General features: G+C 30.1%; 3 protein-coding genes across 3 annotated transcripts; 1 reads left to right on the top strand and 2 right to left on the bottom strand.

The window, feature by feature from the left end:
• Nucleotides 1-2,954: 2,954 nt before the first annotated feature.
• LOC123898159 lies at nt 2,955-3,296 on the bottom strand. The gene is made up of 2 exons (XM_045949053.1): nt 3,119-3,296; nt 2,955-3,001 (listed from the first exon to the last, which is right to left on the bottom strand). The coding sequence occupies exons 1-2, from the start codon at nt 3,237-3,239 to the stop codon at nt 2,955-2,957; spliced, it is 168 nt and encodes a 55-aa protein (XP_045805009.1). The 5' UTR covers nt 3,240-3,296.
• Nucleotides 3,297-10,070: 6,774 nt separating this feature from the next.
• Nucleotides 10,071-12,176, top strand: LOC123898981 (ras guanine nucleotide exchange factor Q-like). The gene is made up of 2 exons (XM_045950035.1): nt 10,071-10,128; nt 11,207-12,176. The coding sequence occupies exons 1-2, from the start codon at nt 10,090-10,092 to the stop codon at nt 11,948-11,950; spliced, it is 783 nt and encodes a 260-aa protein (XP_045805991.1). The 5' UTR covers nt 10,071-10,089; the 3' UTR covers nt 11,951-12,176.
• Nucleotides 12,177-14,105: 1,929 nt separating this feature from the next.
• Nucleotides 14,106-15,994, bottom strand: LOC123897762 (60S ribosomal protein L23a-2). Its single transcript, XM_045948516.1, has 4 exons — nt 15,940-15,994; nt 15,794-15,857; nt 14,706-15,069; nt 14,106-14,397 (listed from the first exon to the last, which is right to left on the bottom strand). Exons 2-4 carry the CDS (start codon nt 15,807-15,809, stop codon nt 14,313-14,315), a joined length of 465 nt encoding a protein of 154 aa, XP_045804472.1. The 5' UTR covers nt 15,810-15,857; nt 15,940-15,994; the 3' UTR covers nt 14,106-14,312.
• Nucleotides 15,995-16,314: the final 320 nt, after the last annotated feature.

Here is a 16,314-nt window from a genome sequence, read left to right as displayed (position 1 = left end):
TTAATCGCGTTTAATGTTCTTAGAAACTATTAAGAAGTCCCATATCAAATGTGAATGTGTCTGGACAAGTGTTTATAAGAGACAATTCTCACCTTACAACCAGTTTTGTAAGGATGAGTTAGGCCTAATACTCAATTTTAACATAGTATCAGAGTCTTTTCAAGATCCATTGGACTACTTGAATTCAATAATGCCAAAAAGATAATTTTTGCTTACAAAACGGGGACGGAGGAACGGACGGGGTACATTAAATGTTAGAGATATAATAATTTTTAGTACTTGTGAGTGTTTCCAATAATGTCTCATATTTTTATGCACATGTACTCGCGTGTTTCCAATAATGTCTCATATTTTTATGCACACGTGCGTAAAGAAGAAAAGAAAAACAATACAAAAAAAATAGATGAAAACAAGTGAGAAAAAAAAAACAAATAAGTAATTATATTTTGATAAAGTAATATAATATTGCAACATTTTATGTGGTTATTTAAATATAATAAGTTTTTTTTGGTAGATAGACGAAATTCAACCTAACAATACCTGTTGACCTAAGATTTGTGGATATTTAAATATAATAAGTTATTCGAGAAATAATAGATACATAAATGTTGTAAAAAAAATACATATATAATAGCGGTTTAAAATATATAATCCCTTTGTATTTCAATGATATATAATATTCAATTTCACATGACCTGCATGACTCAAAGAGTCATATTTAATACGTGAAAAAATAAAATAAAATAAAAAATGAGAGGGATATTTTTTACGAGATATACTGATGGACATAGTTGTTGTGTTAGTTGTTATTTAAATGACTTTAGTCATATTTAACTGATGAGAATGAGAAAAAAAAAATTAAATATGAATTATCTAATATTTAAAACTTATTTTTGATTTAAAATTTATAATATATTAATTTTGTCATATTTTTTTAATTAATATTTATAACACTTAAATTTCTAAATTAAAAATAAAATTATGAATTTCAATATACGTTCATTGAATCTATGTTTCGATTCCACTTTTGCAAAATGAGGGGACTTAAAAATTAGACTCTCACAACTTATTCTCTCCATTTAGTGGACACTTCTATATGAATGACGAGGTTCTCATTTGGTTGTTCCCAATTTGATTTGGAAACACTTTTAATCGATAGTTCCTTGCCACATTCATTTTAAGAACTTCAACAATTTTCAACTCCAATAGTATAACCCTTTCAACTTGTCTCCCCTCACTTTTAAATCTTAAGCCTTCACTTTCTCTTTTAATTTTATAACCAACCACTCTTTGTGTAAGAAGTTATCCTTACATTTGGCAAACACTTGTAACAACTCCAATAACAGTGGATGCTCTTAGGGTTATATGATGGTGGATGAGTGAGGAGGAAGAAGTGCCTAACAATTTAATATCATCTTACTGATTGACTAAGTATACAAAGTCAATTTCAAATGATCATGTGACTACGTGAATTTAGTTTGTTTCATCATTATTTTCCAGAAAATATTGTGGAACTTTAAAAACACGTCTGGTTAATATTTGTTGACTCGAGTAAAAAGGTAGAGTCCAAGTCCAAAACAACAGAAATCTCATGATGAAAACATGTTAATCTTATGATTCAGAACTGTATAGTATGAACTTATAAAAGCACATTTAAGTAAAAACCAAATTTGGATAAAGGAACATGAAGAGAGTATGTAAAATATCTCCCTTCTGTTATTTCAATTTGTAAATCTAAAGCGAGCAAAGCTCTCTTTTTACATGTAATTCGGCATACAAAGCCAGAGTCATTCTTTACTTCATAAATCACCTGGAAAACAGAGGAAGAACATGGTATTCAATTAACAGAATCCAAAAATTTGTATGACAGTGATAGTTAGATAATCTCAAGCTTACAAAAAAAGTTGATACATTGAAAAATCATAAGCCAAAAGATAGAGCTAAAGAACCATTTGAAGATATATTACCAGTCCCTCGATTGAAGTGGTTATAATTATCAAGCAAACCCAATTTCAAGCAAAACAATATAACACCCAACATTGGTTACTACATTATCATCTGATCATTGTAAATGCAAATTGGTTCTAAAGTATCCATGAAATCAAAAAAGTTTCATATTTGGTTTTTGCATGAACAATGCAGAGACAATAAATTATTAACAAACAAACTGTGCATAAAACACATTGATCTATCAACATGAGAGTTTCATAATCAACTCACAATATAAGATCCAATTGATCATCAAGTTTACGTGCCCCACATTTCTAGTCTATCACTAAGGACATAAATAGGACAAGAGCTGAATTTCTACAAACATCGAGGAGCCTACAGATGTACAACTAAGATGAACATTAAGAGAGCGTTCAATTGCTATCATTTTATGATCAATAACGAAGTATGAAATGATGAAACAATATAACAAAGTTAACTGAGCAAAAGTCATGTTTACAAGGACCAAAATATCAAATTATTTCAGTCCTGCTCCTCTCCTCTTTAGGAACAAAAACTGAAGTATTGTATAGTTCTACGCTTCTACTATATTTTTTTTGTCTTAACCCCCGGTTCCTAAGAAAAGAGCCCTAGCAATCCAGATTTCAGCCAAGGAGGTAAATAAAACTATAATAATCTAAATATATTACATATGATGAGTTATTATTGGACGACAGTGTAAAACTATTCTACACGACTAATCTCGAAAATACAAAACATAGCAAAAAAGCTAAAATAATCAAATTCTAGCCACAAAGAACAAACAAAGTTCTTCCTTAAGGTCTGAGGTTCGATTATCTCTGCTAATTTAGGTGGGCTAATTTGGCTTCTTCAAAAAAGCACAAGATCCACATTACACACCAATGAGTTAAAATTTCAATTTTCACCAATTGGAAGCACAAGATCCACATCAATATCAAATAGAACACAACCAACAAAAAAGCTAGGGTTTGGTAATTGAAGAATTACCTGTTGTGCGCTTTAACAAAATTTGAGTTTTTGGCATCCTCCTCTGCAATCATGCAATAAAATGAAAATCAGATTCGGATCAAAATTCATAGCTCAGAAACAAACCAACAACAAAACAACAACAAAATTGAAAATTGGGGAAAATAACGAAATGATTTACCAGTGAGACCAAGTGAAAACTTGGTAATCAAAGTTCCGGTGACAGCGAATCCAACCAAGAAAGGCCAATTCCTCTTCCATTCACGCTTGAAGAAAACAGGCCATGGATCGAATTTCCTCATCTTTCTCTGTTTCTACGCTTTCTCTTCTGCAATGAAGATCCTAATAGCGTTTTTTTTTTCTTCATCGCTGTTTATCAATGGCGGGTTTTGTTTTTTTGCTCAAAAGCTTAGTGGGCTCAAAAATCATGTGGGCCTGATCTGTGGTCCATAGTAGGCCACATTATGGTGGAAATTGCTATTTGTACTACCTTTTTCTAACAGAAAAGTTTTGAAAATATTTTATGAGTTGGAGTAAGTTTAGTTTTACAAATGAATTTAGCTCATATAAGTAGATATGATTTACATTTATCTCATGAGAACAATATAAAGTAATCTTATCTAATAATAATAAATGAGTATTGCAACACTCTAAGTTAGATAGAATCATGAGTGGTAAAATTAATTTTATAAGTTTAGGGTTAAATATGTTTTTGGTCCTTATAATTAAGTGTTGTTGATGTGAATTTATGAAATCAAAGAAAACCTTCAAGACTGGAAATGCATTTGATAATCTTAGAATAACAGCCTTCACAATGCATGTCGACTTTCAAAACAACTTTTCTTATGTGACATTAGATGACTGTTAGTGAATAAATGAGAGTACAAATGAAGTTTTTAATTGATTAATTAAAACCAGAGAGGATCAAACAATCAGAAGCAAATTTATTGGTTAAGAATTTCATTTTTAACTTTCATCATACTTCCAAATAATCAGGACCAACCACATATTTAACTACTTTACATTCACCAGTTTTTTGCTTATACAAGCTAAGCATTCGGTAAAAGTCATAACTTTTATATATATTTTTTCTTTTCTAATTATATTTGTCATCACTTTTCTCCTATTCTTAGTCTATTAGAGAGAGGTGATTTAAAATTTTAAGGTCAATTTTAGTTTGAAATCAGCCATCCATATTGTTTTTTCTTTTTCGTCTAGTTAAGTAAATGTAATTTTACATATTTGTTTGTTTATATTTTCCGTTTTGGCACAATGTATTTTATTTTTCTGTCTTTCTACAGTGTACTTTTTTCATATTTGTGTTGTGTTCATTTATTTCAAGTTAAAAAATTAGTTTGAATTTAGTGAAACTTAAACCAATAACTTTAGTATTATCAACGCTACAAATCTGGAGTGAGAGAAATATTCATGAAAAGTTAAGCATACACTACTAGTATAAAATTGGCATGTTCGCGCTCTATCAATGGCTCATCGTTATAGAATCCATCTGGATCTTCTAGAAAGTGATAACTCCTTCACTTTATTTCATTCATTTTACCCTAAGATTCCATTGATAAATCCCAAAAAAAAAAAAAAAAATAGATTCCATTGATAAAGCACTTAGACCAATTAAGTGCCTAAAATATTATTTTACAAACAAAAAGTGCAAAACACTCATTTGGCCATTGCAATTGGAGTAAGTTTGTTCTTGTTCCTCCTACTCTTCTTATTCACACTCACACGGTCTTTTTTCTTTTTTTAACTGCAATTTTCAGCCGTTCAAAAGGACTTCGGTTTTTCAGCCATAGTAAAATATGCTTCTATTAAAGTCTGAAAGTAATAATATTTATTGATGAAAAAACCTATGGGAGGCATGCCCATTAATCTCACAATATCATGGAGAACAATCACTTTTTTTTTTACAAGAGAACAATCAGTCTTATTATGTTAGTATTTGCCATTTGATTTTGCGGTGAGAAATATTTATTTTAAGTGAATTGATTCTATAAAATTGATTATATATAAATATGAGTTAAAGAGAAATTAATTTATATTCAAATTCATTTATGTAAAAGTGAGTTAAGTATTTATAAAAAAAAAATTTATTGAACAGTATATTTGAGTATAAAAAAAAAATTCTAAAATCAAAAGCTTCAGTTTATAATTTCAAATTAGAATGTAATGAAAAAAAAAATACTTAAAAACAATGGGGGAGAGCTTATCTCTATAAGCAGACATAGGTGCCTACATACATACATATGATACATACTTTAGAAACAAAAATAATTAAAATACATGCATACAATCCATTTACCACTTACTTTCTTCACACTTTTTACGACCTAAGCATTAGAGTATTTGCACATACTTTCACTTACGAATCATAGACAAATTCCACAATTGAAAATAGAGATAAAAATAGGACGGATCGATCATAAGGGATTCAACCTATCATCATCATCATATATTAAGCCTAGGTTAAACTTTTAAAAATAGATTAGGTTCGGTTTTCTAAAAGTATACTATTTAGCTATAAAAAAATAAAAATAAATTAGACTATTTCAAATTTATTATGTCGACCTATTTAAATAAACATGAAAAAAAATATTAACATTTTTTACTACTCTAATTTTAATTATAAACAAAAGTTTTTTTTAGATTCATTAGTTAACCGATCAATCGGATTTATATTTCAAAAGACAGCCTTTACAAAAGATTTGATTTGAGACAACCTCTAAGCCATTTCCTTCTGAATAAAATGCTTTTGCTAAGATGATACCAATATCTTGTTTCTTTTAAATAAAAAATTAGAATGTGTCACTTACAAATCCATTAATGAGTCAATGATAGTTGAACGGAATAGTTAATAAGAGAAATATTTCTAATTTAAGAGCCAAACAAAATTAAACAAAAAAAAGTTGAAGATAGTAACATGATTACATGTCCTTTTAGGGATATTTTCCGTTTTGACCAAAGCTAAGAAAGGAACTATTTGTTGTTTAGTGGCTAAATTACTTTGATAAGAGGGAACATAAGCACAATATTAAAATCTTATTCCATTTTTCTGCCGTCAAACACCTAATCATTCACCGACTGTGCTGTCCAAAATTTGAACCTTTCATGCCAATTAAGTGCTTTTGTTCCGGTTGAGTCAAATTAACCAAACTCCAACTACCTTTTTGCACACTTTATAAATATGGTCAAATAAATGTTAGTAGTAGCTTTTGGCAAAGACTTTGACTGTTAATTATAAAGTGTTAATCCATTACTAGCTAATCAAATTACTCTTATTAGTTATTAGGATCCTATGTTAAAGTATTAGTAACATTTGAGATGGATGTTTTTTACTAATACTACTACTATAAGACACCATTTGTTAATGATTGGGTAGTGGCATCATCACATCTATATATAGAATAACCGTCTCTAGTATGCTGCGCGCACCAATGTCTTTTAGGAGCAAGAAAATATTCTTCTTTTGGCTTAATATACTACTCCCTCCGTTAACAAAAATAGCTACTTGACAAAATATGTTGCGCAACGAGTTAGTTCAGTGGTGATTTATGCTGAACTTGGTAAGGATGACCACAGTTCGATCCTCACAACTGCGATTGCGAGGGGTTGTAACCACTTGATGTCAAAATTGACCCTCCAAACCAGATTAAACATATGGTGAAAGCCAAAAAAAATATATGTTGCGCGCACTCATCACTTATTTACATTAAGAGTGAAATTTTTAGTCATGTTTGTTCCATTTTAAATGACATAGTTTGACCAAATACATTATTCACGTATCTCGTTTTGACGGTATTTTCTAAAAATTAATAAAAACAAATATTAACATATACGATGTTATATTTGTTTCTACGAGTATCAATTTTTTTTATATTTTTAGTAATGCACAATTAAAGATATTAATGATCAAAACAAATATCAATTGTGTCATTAATTTTGAGAATATGATTTCCTACAGTTACCGCAGGATGCAGTAACAGATCTCAGCGATCTGATCTAAAATTGGTGGTTGAGATTGATTTAATCATAAAATTGTGTGAAACACCTGAACCGTCTGATCTTAAATGAGTGGCTTAGATTTAAGATTGTGTGAAACTGTGTGAAAATGAACAACAGAGAATCTAGGTCTTAATTTTGTGACGGATGGAGTATATTTGATAAAAAAGATAAAAAAGAAAAGTAATATATGATTAGGACAAAGTTAATCTCAATGGATATAATAAAAACCAGTCGGCTTACTCCTTAGGCCACCATAGGTTTACACTAAATTATAGTTGAAATGATAAGTAAGCCACATGGATTAATAACATGTACCTTGCCTTACCGGCTGCTTCATTCCCAATTTTGTATATTACGTAATTAATTAAGGTAGACATCTTGTTGGGTAGTTGCATATTCTTTTGTTTTTTTCACTACTAGTTTAATCTGGTTCGAGGGACAGTTCTAACATCAAATGTTTTCAGTCCCCTTCCGATCATAGTTGCGTGGATCGAACTGTGGTCTCCCGGGTAGTTGCATATTCTAATAGTGTGAATTTTAATTTTATATCTCATATTGCTACATCATCACTTAAAAATTAATAGTGTTGTTAATATGGGAATAAGTAGCCTTTGGGATACTGACAAAACAGAAGACTCAAGATTAGCACATGTAATCACGCACAATGCATGTGATGAGCCGCAAGAATGCTATGCTAGATGCGCTGCATTGATATTTATATAAGTAATTTTCTTAGTTTTAATTTATGCAATTAAGCAAATTTGTCTTATGTACACTTTATTATAGAATTAACAATGGAAAAGAGAGAAGAGAGAAGAGAGAAGAGAGAAGAGAATGATGAGAGGCAATGAGAATCAAACTATGGTTCTTCATGATGTAGGTGATTAGCCTCTTCCATTAGATATATTCATGGGATTTTTTATTTTTATGAACAAATAAATACTTAATTTCAAAATATTTTTGTAATAAAATATAGTCATTATTAAAATAATAATGATATAAATAGAATTTCACATCATAATTTAAAATGACATACATTTTAAAAGGAAGACATCCTGAACCTGGGAAATTGTCGAAAAATAGTTCGTTCGAAAAATAAGACCCCTTTTTTTTTTGGCGTGGAGAAAATAAGATCTTTGGAACACGTTTAAATGCTTTCAAGGAAGCATGTAAAATACATCAGGCTTAAATCTTCGTTCACTTAAAAAATATTCTTGGTAAATGACCTTCTACATATGTGCCCTCCAAAATGCTCTTTTTGGTTAGGGTCTCATCAGTAATTTCATCCCAGCTCAAACTAAAAGCTAGCATTCCTTTTTAATATACTTAGGCGAGAACCTCTCATTAAGGCAACATGCCTCAAGACGAAGCCATATACTACCTCTACTTGATGCTCATACTCTACTAAGCCATATACTACCTCTACTTGATGCTCATACTCTACTCTTCCCACTCACCGCCCTCCACTAACATGCCTTAAAATTGGAGGCCCAAAATAATTATTTTAGGGATATATTATATATGCCAAAAAAATAAATCCCTAAGTTCTTAGGTGTTAAAAATAATATGCTAAAATATCTTCCTTCAAACTAAAAATTCTTAGATTTTAAATTTAAATATATTTTAGATTTGTATTTAAAATAAGATATCATTAAAAATTATTATTTATATTTTTGTTTAGAATTTTTAGGATTTATTTCTTATTTAAAGATATGATTTAGAAATATATTTACTACAATTTAAGAATAATTCTTTTTTATATAGTTAAGAATAATTATTTATATCGTTAGAAATAATTTAAAGATACGATTTTAGGAATTACGTATTATTTATATCGTTAGGAATTTATCAAAGAATATATATATATATATATATATATATATATATATATATATATATATATATATATATATATATATGTTAGGAGTTATTTTTGGATTTTAAATTGATCTATGTCAAATTGGTGTGTATCACCTTGAAATTCAATAGGCACTAGTGTCATGTAACAAGCCCGGATACGTGACACGATACTGATACGATACGATACCGATACGATGATATGAGAAAATTGTCAAAATTTTCTATACGATACAACGGGGATACGTTATTTATAAATTAAATTTAAAATTAAATATATAAATGCACAATATATAAACATAATTAAAATCAATAATTATAAAAAATTAATATTCAAATTACTCGAAATGAGCAAATTAGTGACAATTACATATCTTAAGTTAAGTACTATCCAAAAAGGACAATTAGTACCATCCCAAAAAAATTATCAGTACTATCCAAAAAAGACATAAAAAGTTATCCATAAAGAACATCATACTTTAACATTCAATACTTAGGAAACACAAATTGTATCAGTCTCATCTCATACGTTTTAATCATCAAAGAACATTAATTGTCCGACATTTTTCCGATACGTGTATCGAAGAAGTATCTGACACGTATCGGTTATATATTTTTTAAAAAATAAAATTAATTGCCGATACTTCTTCGATAAGTGTATCGAAAAGTATCAGACGAGTATCGGTATCAAGTACGTATCGGACACGATACTTCGTCATTTTTAGAGTATCGAGACTTCATAGTGTAACCAATAAATAATTGTACATATATCACTATATTTTTGTCAAGTTATTTAGTGACCATAATTTCATTTAATTGAGTCATAATTTTAGATTAATTAGCAATTGACCTATGTTCACAATTTTTATTTTTTTTGTATATATATGAAAAAGAAAAGTAATAGTAGTATTTCTACCCAAAAAAAAAAGTAATAGTAGTACATCTAGTATATCACATAAAAGTGCGATTTTTTTTATTTTTTTGGTAAGAGAAATTGTGGGATTTACAAATCATTATTTTGATCATATGAACAAATAGAATAAGGAAACTCCAATTTTTTCTCAACATGGTTTTGGCATATTTTTATATTTTCATTAATAATATAGGTCAAGGTTCTTTTTATATTGATGAGGTGATAAAGTCTCCACCTTTTCCTATTCCCTTTCTCTCTTGTCTCTATCTCATTTCACATGTGTTCTCCTAACTCCTTATAAATAACCCAATCCTAATACCTTTTGTTTTCAAAAAAAATTATTCATTTTCTTTCCAAGACAGAGTAGCATGGAAGACCCTCTTGGTTCCATATTCAGTTATGAAGAAGTAAGTCATTACTCATTACCCTGTTTTATGCATTTCCCTCCCTATTCTTTTTCATCTTTCTCTTCACTATATACCCTTCACTATTTTTCCTACACACTTTTTTTGGGTTTTAAAATTCTTGTTTTTTTTTTAAACGGTGAAAAAAGTTAGTAATTTGTTGTTAGTGTTAGTTTTTTTTTTCTTCCACTTTGTCGGTACTTAAACCCTAGGCCTGGACTCTCTAATTTCTTTCATTAAACATGTGTATTTAGTTGTAGTGTTTGTGTTATTGTCAAAAAAAGAGTTGTGTGTGTGTGTGTGTTTTGTTTTATTTGTTTGTTTAATCTGCATTCTTTCTTAATTTCTCTTGTTTTTTTAAGAAACTGTGAGAATTATTACATTTAATTTTCTTCTAGTATTTACATGATTAAGAATGGAATATACTTTGTTTCATGTTTTTCCACACAATAACTTTGAGTTTAGGTATGAATAGTGATTTTGATTTAGTTTCTTTCATTGAACATTTTGCAACAATATGACATGTCATGGAAAAATTGTGGAAAGGAATTCTTTGTCCGTATTAATTTCTTGGGCCCAACGTCATTATTGATTTTTTTAAAAAATAAACTTTTCTTTTCTGAAAAAAAAAATTGTTTCTTGGTCTATTTTGTACTAGTATCTTCATTATTATTACCTTTTTAATATCTTCATTACTTTTTTTCTCACTCTAAGAGGAAACAATTTATCCTTCACTCCTTTTTTCCTAATTTGCCTTCCCATCACCAAAAAGTAATTAAAAGATTTTTTTTCAAAAGGGTAGAATTAAAAGAGATGGATTAAGAAAAATAAGCTGCAATCAATATAAAAATTATTATGAAAAATACCCATATTATAGTTATTTCTAAGGCCAACATTTTTATTTTCAAAATGAACTTTTTATTGTTTTTTTTCAAAATTAACTATTTTTTGTTCCTAAAAATTAACTTTTTAAAGGCAGCATTTTATTTTCAAAAAGAATTTTTTATAGATTTTTATCTTATATTCAAAATTTGAAATCTATTTTTTATTGATTTTTTTCAAAATTAACTTTTTTTTGCAGAGTCCTGATCAATTGAGGCAAAAGCTTATAGACACAATGGTTGAACTAGAAGAAGCAAGGAATGTGAAGAATGAATTGCTCAACATGATTGAAATAGCTAATAAAGAAAGAGACCAAGCTAGAGAACAACTTCAAAATCTAAAGAAAAAATTTGTCCCTTCTAACAACACAAACATGTTTTTTGACAACAACATTAACAACAACCTTGTAATGTTTCATTCGACCAAAGCAAATTCAAGCATAACAGAATCCAACAGTCCTTCACACGTGTCATCTCCAATTGAAGCTGTTTCATCACCTGAGTTTTCAAATGTTGGTGTTGATTCACATAACAACATGAGTTTTTTCAAAGGGTCAATTAGTAACAAGTTTGATCCAGTTAATGATATTGGAAATGCTGTTATTGATTCTCTTGTTAGTGGAAAAGTGTTACCACAAAAGGGTAAACTTCTTGATGCTGTTATGAATGCTGGTCCTTTAATTCAGAATCTTGTTCTTTCTGGTCCACTTCCTAATTGGAAAAATCCACCTCCTTTGGATTCAATGCAAATTCCACCTTTTGATATTAAAGAAATTGATGAGCTCAACTTGTTTCGGAATTCAACACTTCCATCTTCTCACTCTTTTGGATCAATGCCAATTATCAATGTTGATGGTGTCACACCTAGCTCTTGCAACAACAATACTTGGAAGTCTACTTCAAATTCTAGCTTCAAGAAACAAAAGCATCAATATTTTTTATGAATTCCCATTCCCATTCGTCGCCCTTTTTTTAGCGGATACTTTAGATTGAAAGTGTGTCCAGAGTTTTTGACACTAAGACGACATTGATTACTTATGTTCTTCAAATTACTACCATAATATATGTGTCAGTGTCAATATCGTATTTGATGTTGTGTCGATACTTTTGTAGGTAACACAACACAACCATTGGTGTAAATGGCATTAAAACCTTTTTGGTTTACTTTTAGCTGAGAAGAAGTGTTAGTTACTGAATATTACTAATAATTTTGAGATTGGTTTTGTTCCCTTTTAGCAGTACTTTTCTTTCACTTTTTTTTTTTTTTTGACTAATTTGAGAAATTATATTGTCACTTTCTGTGTGTTTTTAACCAAACAAACATTCTACCAAATTTTTCAATTAAATGTAACAAGTCTGATTATTTGAGAATATACACGGCAAAGAATCTGAATATATTCTTAACTTATAGAATCTAATAGTACAAATTATTTCTTGGAAATTATCTACACACGTGTCTGCAATTGTTGTTGCAACTTGCAACAACATTGATTTATACGTCATTGGTATTCTATAAATAAGGTTTCAAAACATTCATTAGAGCCTCTACAATCTCTATGTTACCTTCACTTCACACTTACCTTAATCTTATAATGAGTCCAGAAGATATTTTATTATTTCTATTGTTACTAGTATTATGTTTTCTAATCTTCATGTTGCTAAGTCAATGGCAAGCTATCAAATGTATCTTGTGTAAAGCTATCACTAAAATTTCAAGTTCAATATCAAATTCAAGTGCTCCTCCTCCTATAAATAGTATTCAATGGCAATTTCAAGATTACTCAATACCTCAAAATTCTTCACCACAATTTCAAGGTAGTGACTTGGAGTTATCTATTATAAACTCTCTTCCTATCTATCAATTTAAGAAAAATGAGACTCAAGAGAAGACAGTTAATATAGACTGTCCTATTTGTTTGGGGGAATATGAAGAAGGGGAATGGCTAAAACTTCTTCCTAGTTGTAACCATGGTTTTCATGTTTCATGCATTGATAAGTGGTTTCAACTGCATTCAAGTTGTCCCTTGTGTAGAACTCGTGTACAAGTTGCCAACAAAGAGTGTTCTGTGTCTTTTAGAACTTGGCTAGAAATTTTGGGGATGGATGATAGTACTCCTGAAAGGAGTGCACATTTTCAATCTCATTCCCTCTGAAATCATACAAATTTGGAGATTTGAAAAAATGAGTTCATACTATATTCATTGAGTAAGATTTTTTTTTCCTCAACCCTTGATAATTCAGAATTCGGTCCAAAAGAGTTTAGAGTTTTGACAATGAGAATCAAACCTAAGACATTTGATTTTACTGGCATAGAACAAAGAGAGAGCGCCAATATTCAGATATGTGTATTCTTGGAGAAGTGCAGTGTCAAAGGAGAACAATATGAAAGTCCTTCGAGTCAAGGGCAAGACCTCAAGTCTTACATCTAACTATGGTTCATGGTTTGCACATTTTGGATACAAAAAAGAAATTGAACAATAGAGATAATCAAGGTTTTACTGAAATTAAACAAACACTGTTTATAATACCGGCTCTAAGAGAACCTCATAATATTATGTAAAATTGTTTTCCTTTTCCTTGGGTTTTGTTTATGCCCCTAAGATTCTGTTTTTGTTTTTTACATTATTTTTTAGCTAAAAAGATTGTTACAGACTTAAAATGATGCCAACATTTCAATGTGATTACAGTGATGCTAGAGTCAGTAGTAAGAGATATTTGTGAAACACATCAGAAACACATAAATATTATGCCACCGGTCTGCAAATCACATAAATTTAAGAAAACGTTGCAAGACCATTGTAAAAAAAAAAAAAACGTTGGAAGACCATTAGCACAATTGTTACTTGTTAACAGAATCTCACAAGCGCAGCACCGATTGTTTAAAATACAGAAAGTAGAGTTCATAAGATCTGGAAATATTCATAAAATGAAGGTACAAGATTTTGATGCTCTGACGATAAACTTTCTTTTAATTGATGACTCACTTATGGTGAAATCTTAATTATTTTAATGGCACAAACTTTCAAGAAAAAAATTGTTGTAAATTTCAGAAGTTGCGCAAGGATGCTTTGGTTTACCAAAAAATGTTGCCACCAAAAATAATAACAAACATCAATAATGATCTAATTTACTCATCAAATTTGAAATTGTAAACAACCAAATTTAATTGCAACAGAACTAAAATACACCAAATAACAAAACACAAAATCCAGAGTTAAACTTCGCATAAAAAAGTATCCAACAGTGATCACCATGAAAAGACTAACATCTAAAGAAAAATTGTCTTTGGTGAAGCCAGCCATAAACTTAAATAATTCCAATCTTGTTTGCAACATCCAAAGCATCATAATCAGGTGTCAACCTGACATAGGCCTTTTTGGTGCCATCGGGCCTGCAACAGAATAGTTCAAATTTAGAAGAAAAACAAGTAACCGTTCTAAGTATTCATGCAAACTTCTTTAAATAATGCTGTTCCATTCCGATGACATTGTTAAATTAGGTTATATGAAATATGGCACATAGCCCTGCACAATGCACAGGGCCCTTCATCACAAAGGGTGTCATAAAAAACAGTGTATGTTACTACGACAGCTGGTGTAAATTGCAATACAAAATTACCACCCAGTATAAAAGTCAATCAGTCATAAGTAACCATGAATACCAGACAATTGGAAAAAGAATCACTACGTAAAGGCTCACCTGATCAAGGTGTTAACTTTCTTGGCCTGGATGTCGTACATTTTCTTCACTGCATCCTTGATCTTCTTTTTGTCGGCTCTCAAATCAACAATGAAAACCAAAGTGTTGTTGTCTTCAATCTTCTTCATTGCAGACTCGGTGGTGAGAGGATATTTCAGAATCTGATAATGATCAAGCTTGTTCCTTGGTGTTGCACTGATGCGAGGGTATTTGGGGTTCCTCTCCTTTGACAAAGTCTTTGGCCTATGGAATGTAACAGTTGTCCTGATCTTCTTTGCCTTCTTCTTGATGGCAGTGCCCGACTTCACTGCCTTAGCAGCTTTCAAGGCCTGTGCCTTGGGATCGGCCTTCTTTGAAACATCACCTGCAAAAAAAAAAAATTGACTTAGTCACATTTCATGCCACAAAAAATCTAAAAACCACCTATTTCTTATACACGCAAGTAAATTCAACAAAAAAATATCATTTATTCGACAAATTCAACAAAAAAATGAACCTTCCACAAAAATGGAATCACATTACAAGAAACAAGTGAAGCACGGACACTCCCCAGGATAGGCATACCGACACCGCCACACATGATTAATTTGAATTGTCATTTTTTTCAAATTATTATCAACGTCGATGTGTTAGTGTCAGTGCCCGTGCTTCATATCCAATAACTCAGAGAAAGTACAGTGACAATTATCAAATTTCAATGACACAGCAAAACAGCAAGCAAAAGTGGAAGTTAAGAATCAACAACAAATGTAAACATAAGGATGCAGGTTTATCAAATAAGACTGATAAATAGCATATATGCATCTAAAAGTATTCACCAAAAAATTATGCTCATGTTAATTAATTAATCATTAACAACTTAAAAACTTAAATCATACAAACAATAAACAAATTTTAGCTAGAATCAAGATTATTAATTAACTAGTATACTTTCTACTACTCAAAGAAACTAATAAAATGACAACAACGCAGATTATCATAATTAACCGTACAATTAATCAACATGAAGAGAAAATAGATAGATCTAGAAACTCGTCGAAGGACAAAGTAGTTGCATAATGAAGATAGAAAATGATGATGAGAGATACCTTTAGGTGGAGCCATTGATCGGCGAAGATGAAGAAACCCTAGATGTTAAATCTGAGAGAAAACCTGAAACAAATAGAAAATGAAGTTAAGAATCGTGGATAGTTTTCAACGAAACGAAGATAGATTAAAGAGTGTAGAGGAAAACCTGGGCGATGGAAGCAGACAGTGGAAAATTAGGGTTTTCGGGATTATATGCGCTACTTATCAAATGGGTTGGATCGTTCAACATGGGCCTAGCCTATTTACCAAGAAGATTGTTCATGTAAATTGTTAAGGGTACCACCAATATGTTTTTTAACCCCCAAAATACCATTATCAAATTTTACTATATGTTATAAAATTATTATGGGAAAAAGTATATTTTTACAGTATTTTTTTTTTTCAATAAATAATACCTTCAAGATGACTTCTATAATAGCAATAGCTGCGATATTAATAGTCAAACTCTTACGGTTTGAGGTAAATTTTTAATCCAATTTTGAATAATTTGATATCTTCTCTAATGCTATACCGATGTAAT

Source organism: Trifolium pratense, linkage group LG7 (assembly GCF_020283565.1).
Source record: "Trifolium pratense cultivar HEN17-A07 linkage group LG7, ARS_RC_1.1, whole genome shotgun sequence".
NCBI classification, from domain to species: domain Eukaryota; kingdom Viridiplantae; phylum Streptophyta; class Magnoliopsida; order Fabales; family Fabaceae; genus Trifolium; species Trifolium pratense.
Note: the sequence above shows the minus strand (reverse complement) of the source record. Positions and strands in the feature narration are given on the sequence as shown.